The 15,252-nt window shown below is 41.2% G+C and overlaps 1 protein-coding gene across 4 annotated transcripts in view; it reads right to left on the reverse strand.

Moving 5' to 3' along the window:
- The window catches only part of LEF1 (lymphoid enhancer binding factor 1), a 120,816-nt gene that overhangs the window by 14,514 nt on the left and 91,050 nt on the right, over positions 1–15,252 (reverse strand). For 3 of the 4 annotated variants that reach the window (XM_003257732.4, XM_030819197.1, XM_003257734.4), the window contains 4 exons: positions 15,015–15,177; positions 8,282–8,389; positions 1,914–1,962; positions 1,200–1,240 (listed from right to left, as the gene is read on the reverse strand). In XM_003257732.4, coding sequence (XP_003257780.1) covers positions 1,206–1,240; positions 1,914–1,962; positions 8,282–8,389; positions 15,015–15,177 — 355 coding nt within the window. In that variant the 3' untranslated portion in view covers positions 1,200–1,205. The remainder of the gene's footprint in view (positions 1–1,199; positions 1,241–1,913; positions 1,963–8,281; positions 8,390–15,014; positions 15,178–15,252) is intronic. The other variant, XM_003257733.4, reaches the window with a different exon arrangement.

Genomic DNA, 15,252 nt, shown 5'->3' on the forward strand with positions numbered 1-15,252 from the left:
TTTGTTTGGACTGAGCATAGGACTCAGAAGGGCTAGGCTGAAAGTGAGGGGAGGCAGACAGCAAGAGTGACTGGGGGCAAAGCTGCAAGGGCAGGGCTGGGCAGACCCACACACCAAGTGGCGGGTGCTTTATCTTTTAGCCAATGGGAAGTACCGGCTGTTTCTAGGTCGGGAAGTGATGCACAATCTGAGTTGTAGGAAATCCCTCCGGGAGCAACGTGAAGGATGAACTGGTAGAAAGAAAGTCTGGAGGCAGAAAAATGATTAACGTGTATTACAGTACTCCAGACGGAAAGTCTAAGCACCTGAACTAGGGCTATGGCAGTGGTAAGTGTGAGAGAAAAGGCTCAAGACAGAGCCCAAAGACAGGGATGGGAAGACTTGGTGATTGACTGGATGTGGGTTCTTAGAGAGAGGATAACCAAAAAAGGCAGCTCCTTTGAGAACTGTTGTCAGGAGGAGAGGTACACACACTGCTAATTTACAGCTTAATAAAGACCAAGCCTTAATTTACAATGTCAGGTTCCTTGGGCTAGTGGTCATGTAGAAATAAATAAAAAATTATAGTAAAAAGAAATAAAATAAATATTACTTATAAATACTAGAGTAAAATCCAGCAATAGTTACCAATAAAGAGAAATACTTGATAGAAGAAACACAGTTAAATAAGTGTCCATGCCATATTAAATAATAGAAAAAATATAAAGCATATATAAGCTTTCTGACTAGAAACAAATACATTACTTTTGAGTGACTACAGGTGATTTCGACTGAGAAAAAATCTCTACTGGGCAAAAGCTTGGGAGTTCTGGGCTAAAATGGTGCTCCTCAAACCCACCCTGGATTTGCTGAGTAAGATGGCATTTTGCTTACTGTTTGTTGTTGTTTGTTCTTTTTTTAAGCAGGCCGATTTGCCACATCTCTTCTAAGAGATGGTTTAGAAGAAAGAGTTAGGGGAAAGGAAATGGAGGAAGAATAAATGGGCCAAAGGGGATAGAAAAGATAAAAGCATACTATATTGCAAATACATAGCCGGTATAAAAACCATCAGATTTTTTAAAGCACTAATTTGATTTTGCTGAGTTCTCCTCTTTAAGGAGCAATGTCGAATGAACTCTTTATGAGCAAGAAGATTCACAAGCAAGTGCCTCTTTTCATAACAACTAACGTCAGCAGTAGGACCAGAGAGTCGTTCTTACCATGTTTCAGATGTAGGCAGCTGTCATTCTTGGACCTGTACCTGCAGAAAATTGTGTCTTTAACAAATTTTTATTGAAGAGGTTTTTTTACATTCCAAATACGTAGTAGCTACAATATCATGTGAACCTGTTTGCTTTATTTTTCATGGTTCTTATACCAGCCATTTTTATTTGTGCAGTACAAGTAGTGGCCTTATTTTTAATGAAAGAAAAAAGGAAAATAAATGGGACCTCACTGACGTCTTGAATTAATGTACAAGAAAGACAAACCCTATCATTATGTTTTATATTTTTAAAAAACCCAAATCACAAAAGAGATTCTCAAGGGAACACCAGGTAACATATCATTTAATCATCATAAAATATTGTATCTTTAAGGAGTTATATAAAATAGTAAAAAGGCAAGAGTGTTAAAGCAAACACAGACAACAGAAGCAAAAATAAAACAAACAAACGAACAAACAAAATCCCACAGTTTACAACCAGGATTCCAGGTGACAGGGTTTGGGAAACAGTTTTTACATGTACCTTCCCACAGTCACATTTAAAAGAAGGGTCTTTTAAATTTTTAAAAGAATTTCAGGAAGTGAAAGCAGAGTTAAAGAATCGTGAGTTACAGTCACAGAAGAAAGCAGTGTGTAGAGAGATACAAACTGCTTTAAAAGGTGTTTGTCAGAAGCCTGAGGATTGACTGGAAAGTCTCATGGTGCCTACCTGATGTAGATTCCTGTAGTTTCTCTCTCTTCCTCTTCTTTTTCTTACCCTGGAAGAAGAGAGGTATACTGTCATGTCACACATTGTACCATGAACACACAGATGAATGTGATGTGGAAGTACAGGCAGGCAGTCAACAAAGAGGTAAAGATGACTCATTCTCTCTCCCTCTTCACCATCTCTATCTAGAAACAAAGTCAGAGAGCAAGAGAACGAGAGAAAATAGTGACCTGGTGACCTTTGTCTCTATAGCTTCACATTTAACATCATCAATATTGACACCATGGGTAGATGCTTTGTCTCTCTTTGTCTCTCTCTCTCTCTCTCTCTGTCACACACACACACAAACAAACAATGATGTCTTAGAGCTGTGGCCATAGGGCCTTCTCTCTCTCTCTCTCTCTCACACACACACACACAACACACACACACACACCACACACACACACACACACACACACACACGGATGATGTCCTAGAGCTGTGGCCATAGGACCCTCTTCAAGGAAAGCCAGCTTAATGAGCCATTCCTTTTCTTACTAACCAACACACTGAGAACCCACTTCTGGTAGTGCTTAAGATAAACCTTACTGTGAATTCCACTGTTTAATTAAAAGTTCCCCAGTGTTAATTGAGTACCCACAGGCCCTGTGGCACAGAAACGACAAAACCAAGGAGAAAGGGAGAAGAGAGTGAGAGAACCTGAGAAAACTGAAGATATCTCAAAGACTTATTTCTGTCAATTAAGGACCTTACTTCCCAAAACAGACAAAATAACACGGATATGCACACCATTTCAAATACATTTCAAAACATCTCAGTGCCAAATTAAAAAGCTTAGATCCCACTTGTAGTGGTCTAATTTTCCCTTTTCCTTGATAACTACTTTGTCCTCAAAGATAATTTTAGGCCGGGTGTGGTGGCTCACACCTGTAATCCCAGCACTTCAGGAAGCCGAGGTGGGCAGATCACGAGGTCAGGAGTTCAAGACTAGCCTGACCAACATGGTGAAACCCCATCTCTACTAAAGATACAAAAATTAGCCAGGCGTGGTGGCGCATGCCTGTAATCCCAGCTACTGGGGAGGCTGAGGCAGGAGAATCACTTGAACCTGGAGGCGGAGGTTGCAGTGAGCCAGGATTGCTCCACTGCACTCCTGCCTGGGCCACAGAGTGAGACTCCGTCTCAAAAAATAGTAACAATCTTGAAAGAAGATTCCATTATTTTTGATGTGCCGTTTCTCAGAGTCACTGCTGTCTGCTCTTCGCCTCAGTGTTGGGGAGGATGATTTCAGTCACCCTTCTGAAGCTGTAAAGCCTCAATGGCCATGTGACATGAAGAACTACCTTGAGGTGCAGAAATATGCACTTTTATAGAGCCACAAAATACATATGGTACAATCTTACAGCTTTTAAAAAAAATTGTTAATTTCATTATTACAGCAGAGATAAGTTAGAGATATTGGATATGATATGTGTTCCATTTTAGTTATTTGAAAATACCTGATGCAGGTTGGTCATTTACTATAAGCGGACTATGGCTATACGCTATTAAAATAATTATTATTTTGAGATAGAGTCTTGCTCTCATAACAATAGTAATTATTATTATTATTTTTGAGATGGAGTCTCTGTTGCCCAGGCTGGAGGGCAGTGGCGTGATCTTGGCTTACTGCAACCTCTGCCTCCCAGGTTCAAGCGATGTTCCTGCCTCAGCCTCCAAGTAGCTGGGATTATAGGCGCACGCCACCATGCCTGACTAAATTTTGTATTTTTGGTAAATACGGAGTTTCACCATGTTGGCCAGGCTGGCCTTGAACTCCTGACCTCAAGTAATCCACCCCTATAAGTGGGGCTTCTTTAAAGATTATTAAAGGTGCTCTGGGGACAGGGAGTAGAGAGGGAGTGCACGCTTCTTTCAGGTATCCACAACGGTCCTTTCAATGTAATTACTGCAAGGCTCAGAAGTTGCTACAAGGTTATTTCATGTGTCTGGAACCTTATTTCACACTTTCTTCTTTCCCAGCTCCATTTACCCTTCAACCCGTGTCTCAAGTGTTATCTATTCCATGAACCTTCTCTGCTCCACACCTTGTTGGTCCATCCCTCAGGCAGAGCTGGGGCTCCTCTTCCTCGCTCCCCATGACCCTGAGCTCACTGCATGACTGAATGCCTCACAGGTGCTATAATGGACTCTGTCCCCAGAGCACCACCTGGGTCTCTTAGCACCATGCTCCCCCACTCACACATGTCTAGAAAATAGCTGGCACACAGTGACCAACTGAGCCGGTACCGTTACGCTTCTACCGCTAAATCAAATCACCTGTTACCTTCTAGGATATCAACCAGTTCTTCAAGAGAATCTACATTTATGATATGCAAAAAGAACTAAGTAGTTTGGATGTATTAAGGTCAAGTTATACAAAAACCAAAATTCATGTATGGTAAAAACAAAAAAATTTTTTTGTTAAAATTATATGGACTATATAATATTGGGAAGCATTAAAAACTAAATTGAAAAGTTCTAACATTATAAATATTTGGCTAATATCACCCAAGAAAATTTGTGCACTATTAATTAGCCTGTTATTAGCCAAAGCTATAAAAACAAGTTGAAATTATAAATCTATGTCATGTAATAGAGTATTTTAATACTGAATAATTGAGATATATATTTCACACGATCTCACTGGGGATCAGGATACCATTCTGGCACTAAATGCCTTCATTTTACCTTTATTCTATCCCTGTACAGTACTGTTATTTAAAGAACAGTATCTTTAGATAAAGTACTATCATTGATCAGCTTCTGTTTGCCTCAGTAATTGAATGACTTATTTTGATTATGATGAAAACACTATGAATGAAGCTGGGCTTTCCCTTCATTCAAGGAATATGCAAAACAATTTCCTTTAAAAGTTGTGCAGAGGGAAATCTTTAAAGATAAATTCACATTACTGTAGCTTTCTTTAAAACTACTTTCTTCCCAACTATCAACATGGAGAAGAGAGAGCAGATACAGAAAGAGATAGAATATGTAGGTGTTTCTTTTATGTCTTTTTAAAAGTTAAAACTCATTACTTAAGAATTAGAAAAATAAATTTAAAGGCATTCAACAAGCAATGCTGAATAAAATTCACAGCACAATGAAGGTTATAAAGGTCAAATGAGGAAGATTAGCTCTTCCCCTTTAGACAAACTACATCCAAAAGACACCCAGGGCAGGATTAGAAGAAGACACTTTTTTTTTTTTTTTTGGAGACAGAGTTTCGCTTTTGTCATCCAGACTGGAGTGCAATGGCGCGATGTGGGCTCATTGCAACCTCCTCCTCTCGGGTTCAAGCAATTCTCCTGCCTCAGCCTCCCGAGTAGCTGGAATTACAGGCCCACGCCACCATGCCCAGCTAATTTTTGTACTTTTAGTAGATACAGGGTTTCACCATGTTGGTCAGGCTGGTCTCGAATGCCTGACCTCAAGTTATCTGCCTGCCTCAGCCTTCCAAAGTGCTAGGATTACAGGCGTGAGCCACCATGGCTGGCCAGAAGAAGACACTTTTGAAACCCTCTGGGTGAACACTGATCTTCCTACTTACCGGGCATGGCAGGGGCTCTATATAGAGATGGCAATTGCTGCTCAGAAAACAGAAGCCTGGTTCAGGGGTGAAAATTCTTCAACTACAGCAGTCTTAAGAAAGCACCGGGCCGGGCGTGGTGGCTCACGCTTATAATCCTAGCACTTTGAGAGGCTGAGGCGGGCAGATCACCTGAGGTCAGGAGTTCGAGACCAGCCTGACCAACATGGAGAAACCCTGTCTCTACTAAAAAATCAAAATTAGCTGGGTGTGGTGGTGCATGCCTGTAATCCCAGTTACTCAGAAGGCTGAGGCTGGAGAATCGCTTGAACCTGGGAGACACAGGTTGTGGTGAGCCGAGATCGTGCCATTGCATTCCAGCCTGGGCAACAAGAGCGAATCTCTGTCTCAACAAACAAACAAACAAAAACAAAAAGGCGGCACTGGAAGACTGAGCTAATCCACTCAGGAGGAGGAAAATCTTGTAGATTTTGAAGTCAGAGTGACCTGGGTGAAAACTTCAGCTTAGCCACCTACTACGAGGCCTTGGATAAATTACCTAAACTCTTCAGCCTCTCAATTTTCTCACCTGAAAAATGGAGTAATAATATCCATGTAATAATATTCATTCCACCACTGGGTTGTGGTCAAGAATTTAAGACAGTTCCTAACCATCAGCATATGGTAGTTATTAAGGCAACCAAAATAACTCAGAAGAGCTGACTATGCTGTTTCCCATAAGTAACAGACAGACTCTTACTTCCTGTGTCAAACTTATATCCAATGTCTGAACTCCAAACCTTGACCACTAAAGTGACTTCTGTGGAGCACATTATAGGAAATAAATTGTGCAACCCATTTCCAGAAATAAGTTTCCATGTGTGTATGACCTCAGATACGCATCCTTGTCACCTTCTCTGTGAGAACTTGAGCCCCACAGGAGCACCTAAAGCAACGGCTACATATTAAATTGTATATTAATTAATGGCTTCGCTCTTGCTCTTTTGAAAAGAAATAATTCTACTTTTATTAAGACTGACCTGGCTGGCATTTCTAATGCTTGTCTCACATAGACCGTGAGAATTACTATAGACTGAATGTTGTGTTCTCGCAAATACATATGCTGAAATTCAACCCCCAATGTGATGGTATAATGAGGCAGAGTCTTTGGGAGGTGATCACAGCCTAAGCAAGGAGCTCTCATGAAGGGGATTAATGTCCTTATAAAAGAGACCCTGGAGCACTCTCTTCCCCCTTCCTCTACCTTGCGAAGATACAGCCAGAAGACTGGGACCAGGCCCTCACCAGACACCAAACCTGCCTGCACCTTGATCCTGGACTTCACAGGCTCCAGAAGTGTGAGAAATAAACCTGTTGTTTATAACTCACCATGTCCATGGTATTTTATTATAGCAGGCTGCATGAACTCAGACATAATAACTGCAAAATATTAAATTACTTTAACAGCTTAAATAGTGAAAATATTCCCCCCTATAAAACAGTCTTTGCCCTATCAAGACTACATAAGATGCTCAAATTCTACAGTAATAAAACAATTGGCACTATAAATGAGGTATTTCCTGCTGATAAAATTAGTGTGACTTAAACATGATATACCTACACTGAATAGAATACATGATAGATGCTGGGGTACAACAACATGAAAAAAGATTTTTTTACCCAGTTTTAAGTAGTCTGTGGCAAAACAGTCACCTGAATACATTGTTTATAAGAAGTATAAAATAATACAGTCCTTTGGAAAGCAATGTGACAATATGCATCAAGAAATTTAAAATAGCCGGGGCAGTGGCTCATGCCTGTAATCCCAGCACTTTGGGAGGCAGAAGCAGGGAGATCAACTGAGGTCAGGCATTCAAGACCAGCCTGGCCAACATGGTGACACCCCGTCTCTACTAAAAATACAAAAAATTAGCCATGCGTGGTGGTGCATGCCTGTAATCCCAGCTGCTTGGGAGGCTGAGGCAGAAGAACTGCTTGAACCCAGGAGGCGGAGGTTGCAGTGAGCCGAGATCATGCCACCACACTCCAGCCTGGGCGACAGAGTGAGATTGTCTCAAAAAAACAAACAAACAAACAAACAAAAAAAACCACAAAATAACTTTAAAATATTTATATCCTTTACCTCCACAATGAATCTATTCAACATAAATAATAGTCCTAAATACAGAAAGAAACTGTTATGTACAGACATATTCACTGAAGGAATATTTACATTTGTAAGAAAACAATAGGAAGCAACTTAAATGTCTAAAAGCAGGAAAAAATACGATCAAATTGTGAAATTCACGTAATGGAATATTGATAGACATAAACACTGTGCCATAACAGAGAAATGCTTTTTAAATATAAGATCGAGAAGTATGCAACAAACATGTATATATATACACCCACGCACACAAATATACAAGTAAAAAAAAAACCACGCATAGAAAAAATATTAGAAAGTAATATAAGTAGTTATTACTAATGTTGCCTTTACATAGTAAGATTATGGTCTTTTTTAAATTTTTCTTTTATCGAATTTTAATAATAAGGTATTAGTTTATTTCAAAAATTTTATTTAAAAGCATTCATTAGCACCCATAGCAAAAAAAAAAAAGATAGCTCAAAGCTTTCATAATGCAATATATCCATGAAATCCTTATTACAAAATTCATTAACTTCCAAAAAATAAGTAGTACCAGCATTATTTACACCCTAAAACACATTTCCTTCTTGAAAGCAAAAGAGCGAATGAGTGAGAGTGGAGAGCCACTGGTATGGAGGAGGGGCTTACATAATTGTCTCTTGCAGACCAGCCTGGATAAAGCTGCATATGTAGCTGTCTTTCTTTCCGTGCTAATTCATAATATTTAGCCTGCTCTTCACGGGAGAGGGCATGCCACTAAAACAGAGAGGAAGGAAGAAAAAACAAAAGTAAGCAAAATAGCAATAGTATATTTTATGTTTCAAAAATCAAAAAATGAAAATATTAAGCATTTAAACTTTGATTTATTTTTAAATTGCAGAAGACCAAGTGCCAAGTGCTGTAGAAATCTACTTGTAGTCTAGTGGCTACAGTGAAACTCAAACTTTGGTTTCTCTATCCTGTTCTCCGATATCACATGAAACACATCAAAGTCAACCAAAGTGTTCAAAGTAAAATGGTCTCTGTCACCCACCATTTCTCTTTTCCAATATAAATTAAAAAGAACTTTCACTGGTGAACCTCAACACCCAACTTAACCGTTTTTCACAGTTAGTAGCATATTCTGATATCTGAGCCCAAGTACTTTTTATTTACGCAAAATGTTTTAATTTCCAGATGTCTTTTAAAACAGATACACCCTTTCCTCATATGAACACTTTCCCATTTTGTCATATGAAGAGTCTGAAACCTTAATCATATGATTATCTATAGAGAAGGACATGAAAAGTCAGCCTATCTCCATCTCTTCATTGTCTCCTCACACTCATATAGATGCTGTCCATAGGGACAACACTGATGACACTGTCCAGTCACACAAGCATTTATGGATTTATGGCTATGGCTTTTAGCTTCCTTCTGATGGACAGCAAGGGGCATTATTTAAGTTTATTTTTCCATCTAGAATTTGAGACTGTAATTTCTAATATGAAGAATGTAGCTGCTAATATCCTTCAAGCTTTTTGTCTCTTTTTTACATAACTGATTATATAGCATATATAACAAAGTCGTTTATGTAGGAAAGGTATCTGTTTGGGATTTTAAGGGGTTTACATTTGCACACTGCTTTGCATACATCTGCACATGACTCACCCCAGTCCCCAGCAGACAGTGTTCATGTATTTTCCCAACTTCCCCAATGCCAGGATCTGCCGGCAGAACTTTCCAGGGAGAATCATCTGGGATTTGGCAGAACCACTGTCCATGAGGGTATGACAAAGAGGCGATGGTAGCTATACAAGGAGGAGACCACAGCCCAGACTACGCAAACATACATGCTCACCTGAGCACATACACACACACAACACACACACACCACTTACATGCTCACCCGAGCACGTATACCCACACCCACATGCATAACACACATGCTCCTCTGTGCACATAAACTACATGCACACCACACACGCTCACTTTTGCAGCCGCATGTGCTCACCTGTGTGCACACACAATCTGTCAGCTGGGAGCCTCCCTGCTCCTGCTCCCCTAGCTCTCAGGTGTGGAGCTTCCCATTTTGCTTCCTTCCCACTGCAGGCTAAGAGATTCTTTCCCATTCATGGCTGCCCTGCATATTAATTTTCATCTCCCTATTCATGTTTTTTAAAATGATTTTTAAATAAGAAGGTTGTGGGTGGGTTGAAGGATAGAGTGAGAGAGTGAGAGAGGTTGATGAGAGAGAAAAACTTCTCCTAGAGGAGGCTATGTCTATGTCCTAATCAACCTGGACTCAGCCTCTAAAGTGTAGCTGAGAAAACAAACACCTGCTGCTCTTGTTTGACAACAGAACATGAAGCTGATTTCATGAGACATGACAGCACCTTCCGGCCACACCCCACCTCCAGTTCCAACCTCCAGTGCGAGAAGCAGCAGTTCCCACTAGCAGGGCAACAGAGTCCATTTCCTTTGAAAGCCCCTTAAAAGTCAGGCCGTCTGTGCTGAAGAGGATAGGTGATTTATTGTTTAATTGCTTTAGAAGTGCAGAGTGTGAGGTTAAAAAGCATGACACACAGCAGGGCTTGCCCTGAGCCTAAAGGCAAATCAGGTGATGTGTTTTTGTTTAAAAAAAAATTAGAGGGAGGTGCCAGAAAAACAAAACAACACAACCCTGGAAACAGTTACCTGAAGTACAGTTCTTTGTACCAGTAGAATAAACATTAGACAAATCGAGCCTGAGAAGAATCTGTCTGGGGCAGCAGCGGTGGTTTAAATTGGGATGGAAAAGTCACACTGCTGCTAGCAACTGACAGCTTTTTAAACCTGGAACACTGACCTAGTATTGCAGACCTTCACAGGGAGAAAAACCAAACTGGATACAAAAGGAAACATCATTGGTTTTTTGTTGTTGTTTTGTTTTGTTTTTTTAAGAGACAGGGTTTCGCTGTGTTGCTGGAGTACAGTGGTGTGATCATAGCTCACTGCAGCCTCGAACTCTGGGCTCCAGCAATCTTCCCACCGCAGCCCTGAGCTAGGATTACAGGAATACATTACCATGCCTGGCTAATCCTTGATTTTTTAAAAGAAAAGCGATATTTATGGTAGGGTGCAGTGGCTCATGCCTATAATCCCAGCACTTTGGGAGGCTGAGGCACACAGATCACTGGAGGCCAGTGGTTCAGGACCGGACTGGTAAACATGGCAAAATCCTGTTTCTATTAAAATACAAAAATTAGCCAGGCGTGGCAGTGCATGCCTGTAATCCCAGCTACTCAGGAGGCTGAGGCATAAGAATTGTTTGAACCCAGGAGGTGGAGGTTGCAGTGAGCCAAGATCGCACCACTGCACTCCAGCCTGGGTGATAGAGCAAGACTCTGTCTCAAAAAAAAATCTATTTTTAGTAGATACGGAGTTTCACCGTGTTAGCCAGGAAGTTCTCTGATATTTTAAATGTACAAAAATGACTCACAAATAGAAGATCACTGACCAAAATGAACAGTAGATAAAATGATGTAATTAAAGTTTTGCATTGAAAACAAAAACAAAGTCTAGTACAGACCTGAAGGATGGTCTTTCTTGACAGGAATTTCTGAAACACAATTGACTAAAAATGCTTCTCTATCTCTGTTTACTGCAAAATAAAGAGTCAAACTTTTTAAAAATCAAATCTTATTGTCAAGATTTCACCAAGTTGTGGGGAAAATACCATTTAATTTGAATAAACTTGTACAGTTCCAAGATAAAACATTCTCATGACAAATTTGTGATAAAGGGATTTCCTTTAATAGCCAGGAAGGTCTGAAGAGAAAAGACTTATTTTAAAATAAAATTTGTGATATTATTTATAATATGGATTAAAAATAAAACTGATTAATTCGTATGAACACTATTTTAGAGATATACTAAAGATGAATAAAAATCAAAAGATAAAATGTTCTGGGATGGGTTTAAGATCCACTTTTAAGAACTCAAATTATCCCAGTGTAAAACGTCATGATTTTGATGCCAGATACTTTAAAGAGCTAGCAAGGGCTGCCCTGCCAGAGGGGAGTTATGAAAGGATAGAAAACCTGATCTTAATCAAAGATCTCAGAGACCTATAAATAGAAACAGGTGTCTAAATCAGAGACAGACAGAGACCCCAAATAAGAACCGTCCTTTAGGACACATGCTTGGATCTGGGGATTGTTAAGGGAGCTGAGAAAGTAGCAACTGTTGGAAATGTGCATTAAGAATAGGAAGCATACCTTCATATCATATCCTCACTCTCTTGAGCAGGAAAGTAATTCCCACTGGAGGGCCAGGGGGCCCTTAACTCAAAAAAGAAAAAAGAAAAAACTAAGAGTTGCATACAAGCTGAAATAAAAACATCAGCCCTTCTTTTCCTCTGATTTCTTTTTTTAAAGAGTCAGGGAAAATGATCATCAGCTTTTAAGGCGGAGTTCTTCCAAGATGATGGGAATCACTCATCTGCCATGATCTGGCTTGGGAAAGCATCGTAATTATTGTTATTAAGTGTCTAAGAATCCACAGGGAGATAGGGCATTGTACACAGGACACCAAAAAAGCTATAATCTATCACCGCATCCTCCCCTGGAAACCCTGGTGACTGGCAGATTGGAAATCGCTGCATTGTGAGGCTATCCAATGGGGATCAATAATGTAAGGGGCCTCTGCTTCCCTCCTGCTCACATGGACTGGAAACCTCCTAAAGGTTTTCTATTATAAATGCTCAAATTTGTTAGGTTCAGAACAGACCTGGTAAAATTATCATCGACAATAGCTAACACATGATCCTCTATGTTTCACAAGGGTTGTTAGATCCTTCTCAACTGAATGTTCATTTGCCGATCATGAATTTCTTGAGAGGTTGCAAAAACAAACACACGGTCACAAATTAAGAGGCTACCACACAGATATGAAGAGCATCAACAAATCAAGATGAAACATTTCTAAAATTATAATGATAATGTGACTATGGTGAAAATGTAAGTTAGAGAAATTCAAACGTTTCTTACCACTCTTCAGCCATCTAACTGAAATCACTTCAATCCCATGCAAAGTACTTGGAAGGACTATGTATGTCTTTTGGCTGACAGTTGGATAAAAAAATCTTAGAGTGTCTATCCTAGTTGTAGGCTGCTGCCTGGTACATAATAGGTGCTCAGAAAAATATCATAGCATTGGTGAAAGAATGAATGAAAAGGGAAACCCAGAAACCTGGCAGGTGTACACTTTGAGATTTGGAGAACAGTCTTTCTAGAGTCAAGACTCCTCAGGATATACATTCTTCCATGTAAAGCCTCACGGTAGAACACCTCTGCTTCTGTCCTGGAAGGAGTGGCCACCTCTGTTTGCCAGGATGGTCCCCCAAAGGCCTTGCTGTAGCTCCCTAAAAGAGCTAAGCGCTTTCCTGTTTCAGAGGCGGCACACACATGCTACTCCATCTGCATGTGGGGGAGTCTACCTCTCTCCATTCGTCTCTACTTAGCTCTCACATCTCAGCTGAGATAGTTTCCTCAGAGGGGCCTGCCCAAGCCCCTACTGTTCTTTCTCACTGAATCTTACTCCCTACATTCACAGTATTTATCATAATTTTTATTATCTATTTATTGGCTAATTATTTGTCTAATGTCTGTATTCTGTCATAAAACTTGAAGCTCCAGAAAGGGCTGTATCTATTTTGGCTAATACAGGCCCTAACAATGATTAAAATATATGTAAATTCTAGGTGGATATTTATTTAATTTTTCGAGACAGAGTCTCTCTGTTGCCCAGGCTAGAGAGCAGTGGCACAATCTCGGCTCACTGCAACCTCCGCCTCCCAGGTTCAAGTGATTCTCCTGCCTCCTGCCTCAGCCTCCCGAGTAGCTGAGATTACAGGCATCCACCACCACACACTCAGCTAATTTTTGTATTTTTGGTAGAGATGGGGTTTCACCATGTCAGCCAGGCTGGTCTCGAACTCCTGACCTCACGTGATCTGCCTGCCTCGGCCTCCCAAAGTGCTGAGATTACAGGCATGAGCCACCGTGCCCAGTGGCTGCATCTATTTTATTCAGCAATTATTACCTAATCTCCAGGCATCATGCCTGACCTAAAAGGATAATAAATATTTGTTTAAAGAATGATAATGGGGCTTTAGGAGGTCGAGGCGGGTGGATGACTTGAGGTCTGGAGTTCAAGATCAACCTGGCCAACACAGTGAAACCCTGTCTCTACTAAAAAAAAAAATACAAAAATTAGCCAGGTTTGGTGGTAGGCAACTGTAATTCCAGCTACTCGGGAAGCGGAGGCAGGAGAATCACTTGAAGCTGGGAGGCAGAGTTTGCAGTGAGCCAGGATCATGCCACTGTACTCTAACCTGGGTGACAGAGCGAGACTCATCTCAACAAAACAAAACAAAAAAGAATGATAACAGGGTCAGGAACGGTGGCTCCCACTTATTCACCCAGCACTTTGGGAGGCCAAGGTGGGAGGTTTGCTTGAGCCCAGAAGTTTGAGACCAGCCTGGGCAACATAGCAATACCACATCTCTACAAATTTTTGTTTTTTAATTAGCCAGGCATTGGCCGCTGCCCCGTCTAGCAAGTGAGGAGCCCCTCTGTCTGGCCGCCCCGTCTGGGAAGTGAAGAGCGCCTCTGCCTGGCTGCCCAACTGACTGGGAAGTGAGGAACCCCTCTGCCCGGCCACCCAACTGACTGGTAAGAGAGAAGCGCCTCTGCCCGGCTGCTGCCCTGTGTGGGAAGTGAGGGGCGCCTCTGCCCGGCTGCTGCCCTGTGTGGGAAGTGAGGGGCGCCTCTGCCCAGCTGCTACCCTGTCTGGGAAGTGAGGGGGCCTCTGCCCGGCTGCTGCCCTGTCTGGGAAGTGAGGGGCACTTCTGCGCAGCTGCCACCCCATCTGTGAAGTGAGGAGCGCCTCTGCCCGGCCACTGTGCAACCCTCCAAGTGTGAAGTGACAGCCTTGTGTGTGATCTTCCTGCCCTCCCCAAGTTTGCATTTTCAACATTAAAGTTTACTTTTTAAATTGGAAAAAAAAATTAGCCAGGCATGGTGGCACAATGACTATAGTCCCTGCTATTCGGGAGGTTGAGGTGGGAGGATCGCCTGAACCCAGGAGGTCAAGGCTGCAGTGAACCATGATCATACCACTGTACTCCAGTTCAGCTTGGGCAACAGAGTGAGATGCTGTCTCAAAAAAAAAAAAAAAAAAAAAAAAAAAAAAAGAATGACAGTAAAAACAGTTATCAAAATTGTTTAAAATGCATCATATCATATCTTGAAGTGCAAATACATTCTATGACCACCGGATATGTGATTAAATTGGGGCAGATTTTCATGAAGCAGTTCCATGGCTACCATGAACATTTATACATGACTCCGCTACTTACCCTTCTGCCGAGAATCTGGTTGATAGCTGCACTTTCTTTTAGAGTACACTCAGCAACGACATTCGCTCTCATTTCTTTCATGTATAACATAAAAGCATTCAGAGGCTTCTTAATGTGAGGTCTTTTTGGCTCCTGCTCCTTTCTCTGTTCATGCTGAGGCTTCCTAAAAGGTGGTGGTGGTGGTGGTTAGGGGAAGGGGTGGAAGGAATGAGGAAGGGATGGGGGACGAGAAATGCAG

This window comes from Nomascus leucogenys, chromosome 9, assembly GCF_006542625.1.
Source record: "Nomascus leucogenys isolate Asia chromosome 9, Asia_NLE_v1, whole genome shotgun sequence".
Classification (NCBI taxonomy): Eukaryota; Metazoa; Chordata; class Mammalia; order Primates; family Hylobatidae; genus Nomascus; species Nomascus leucogenys.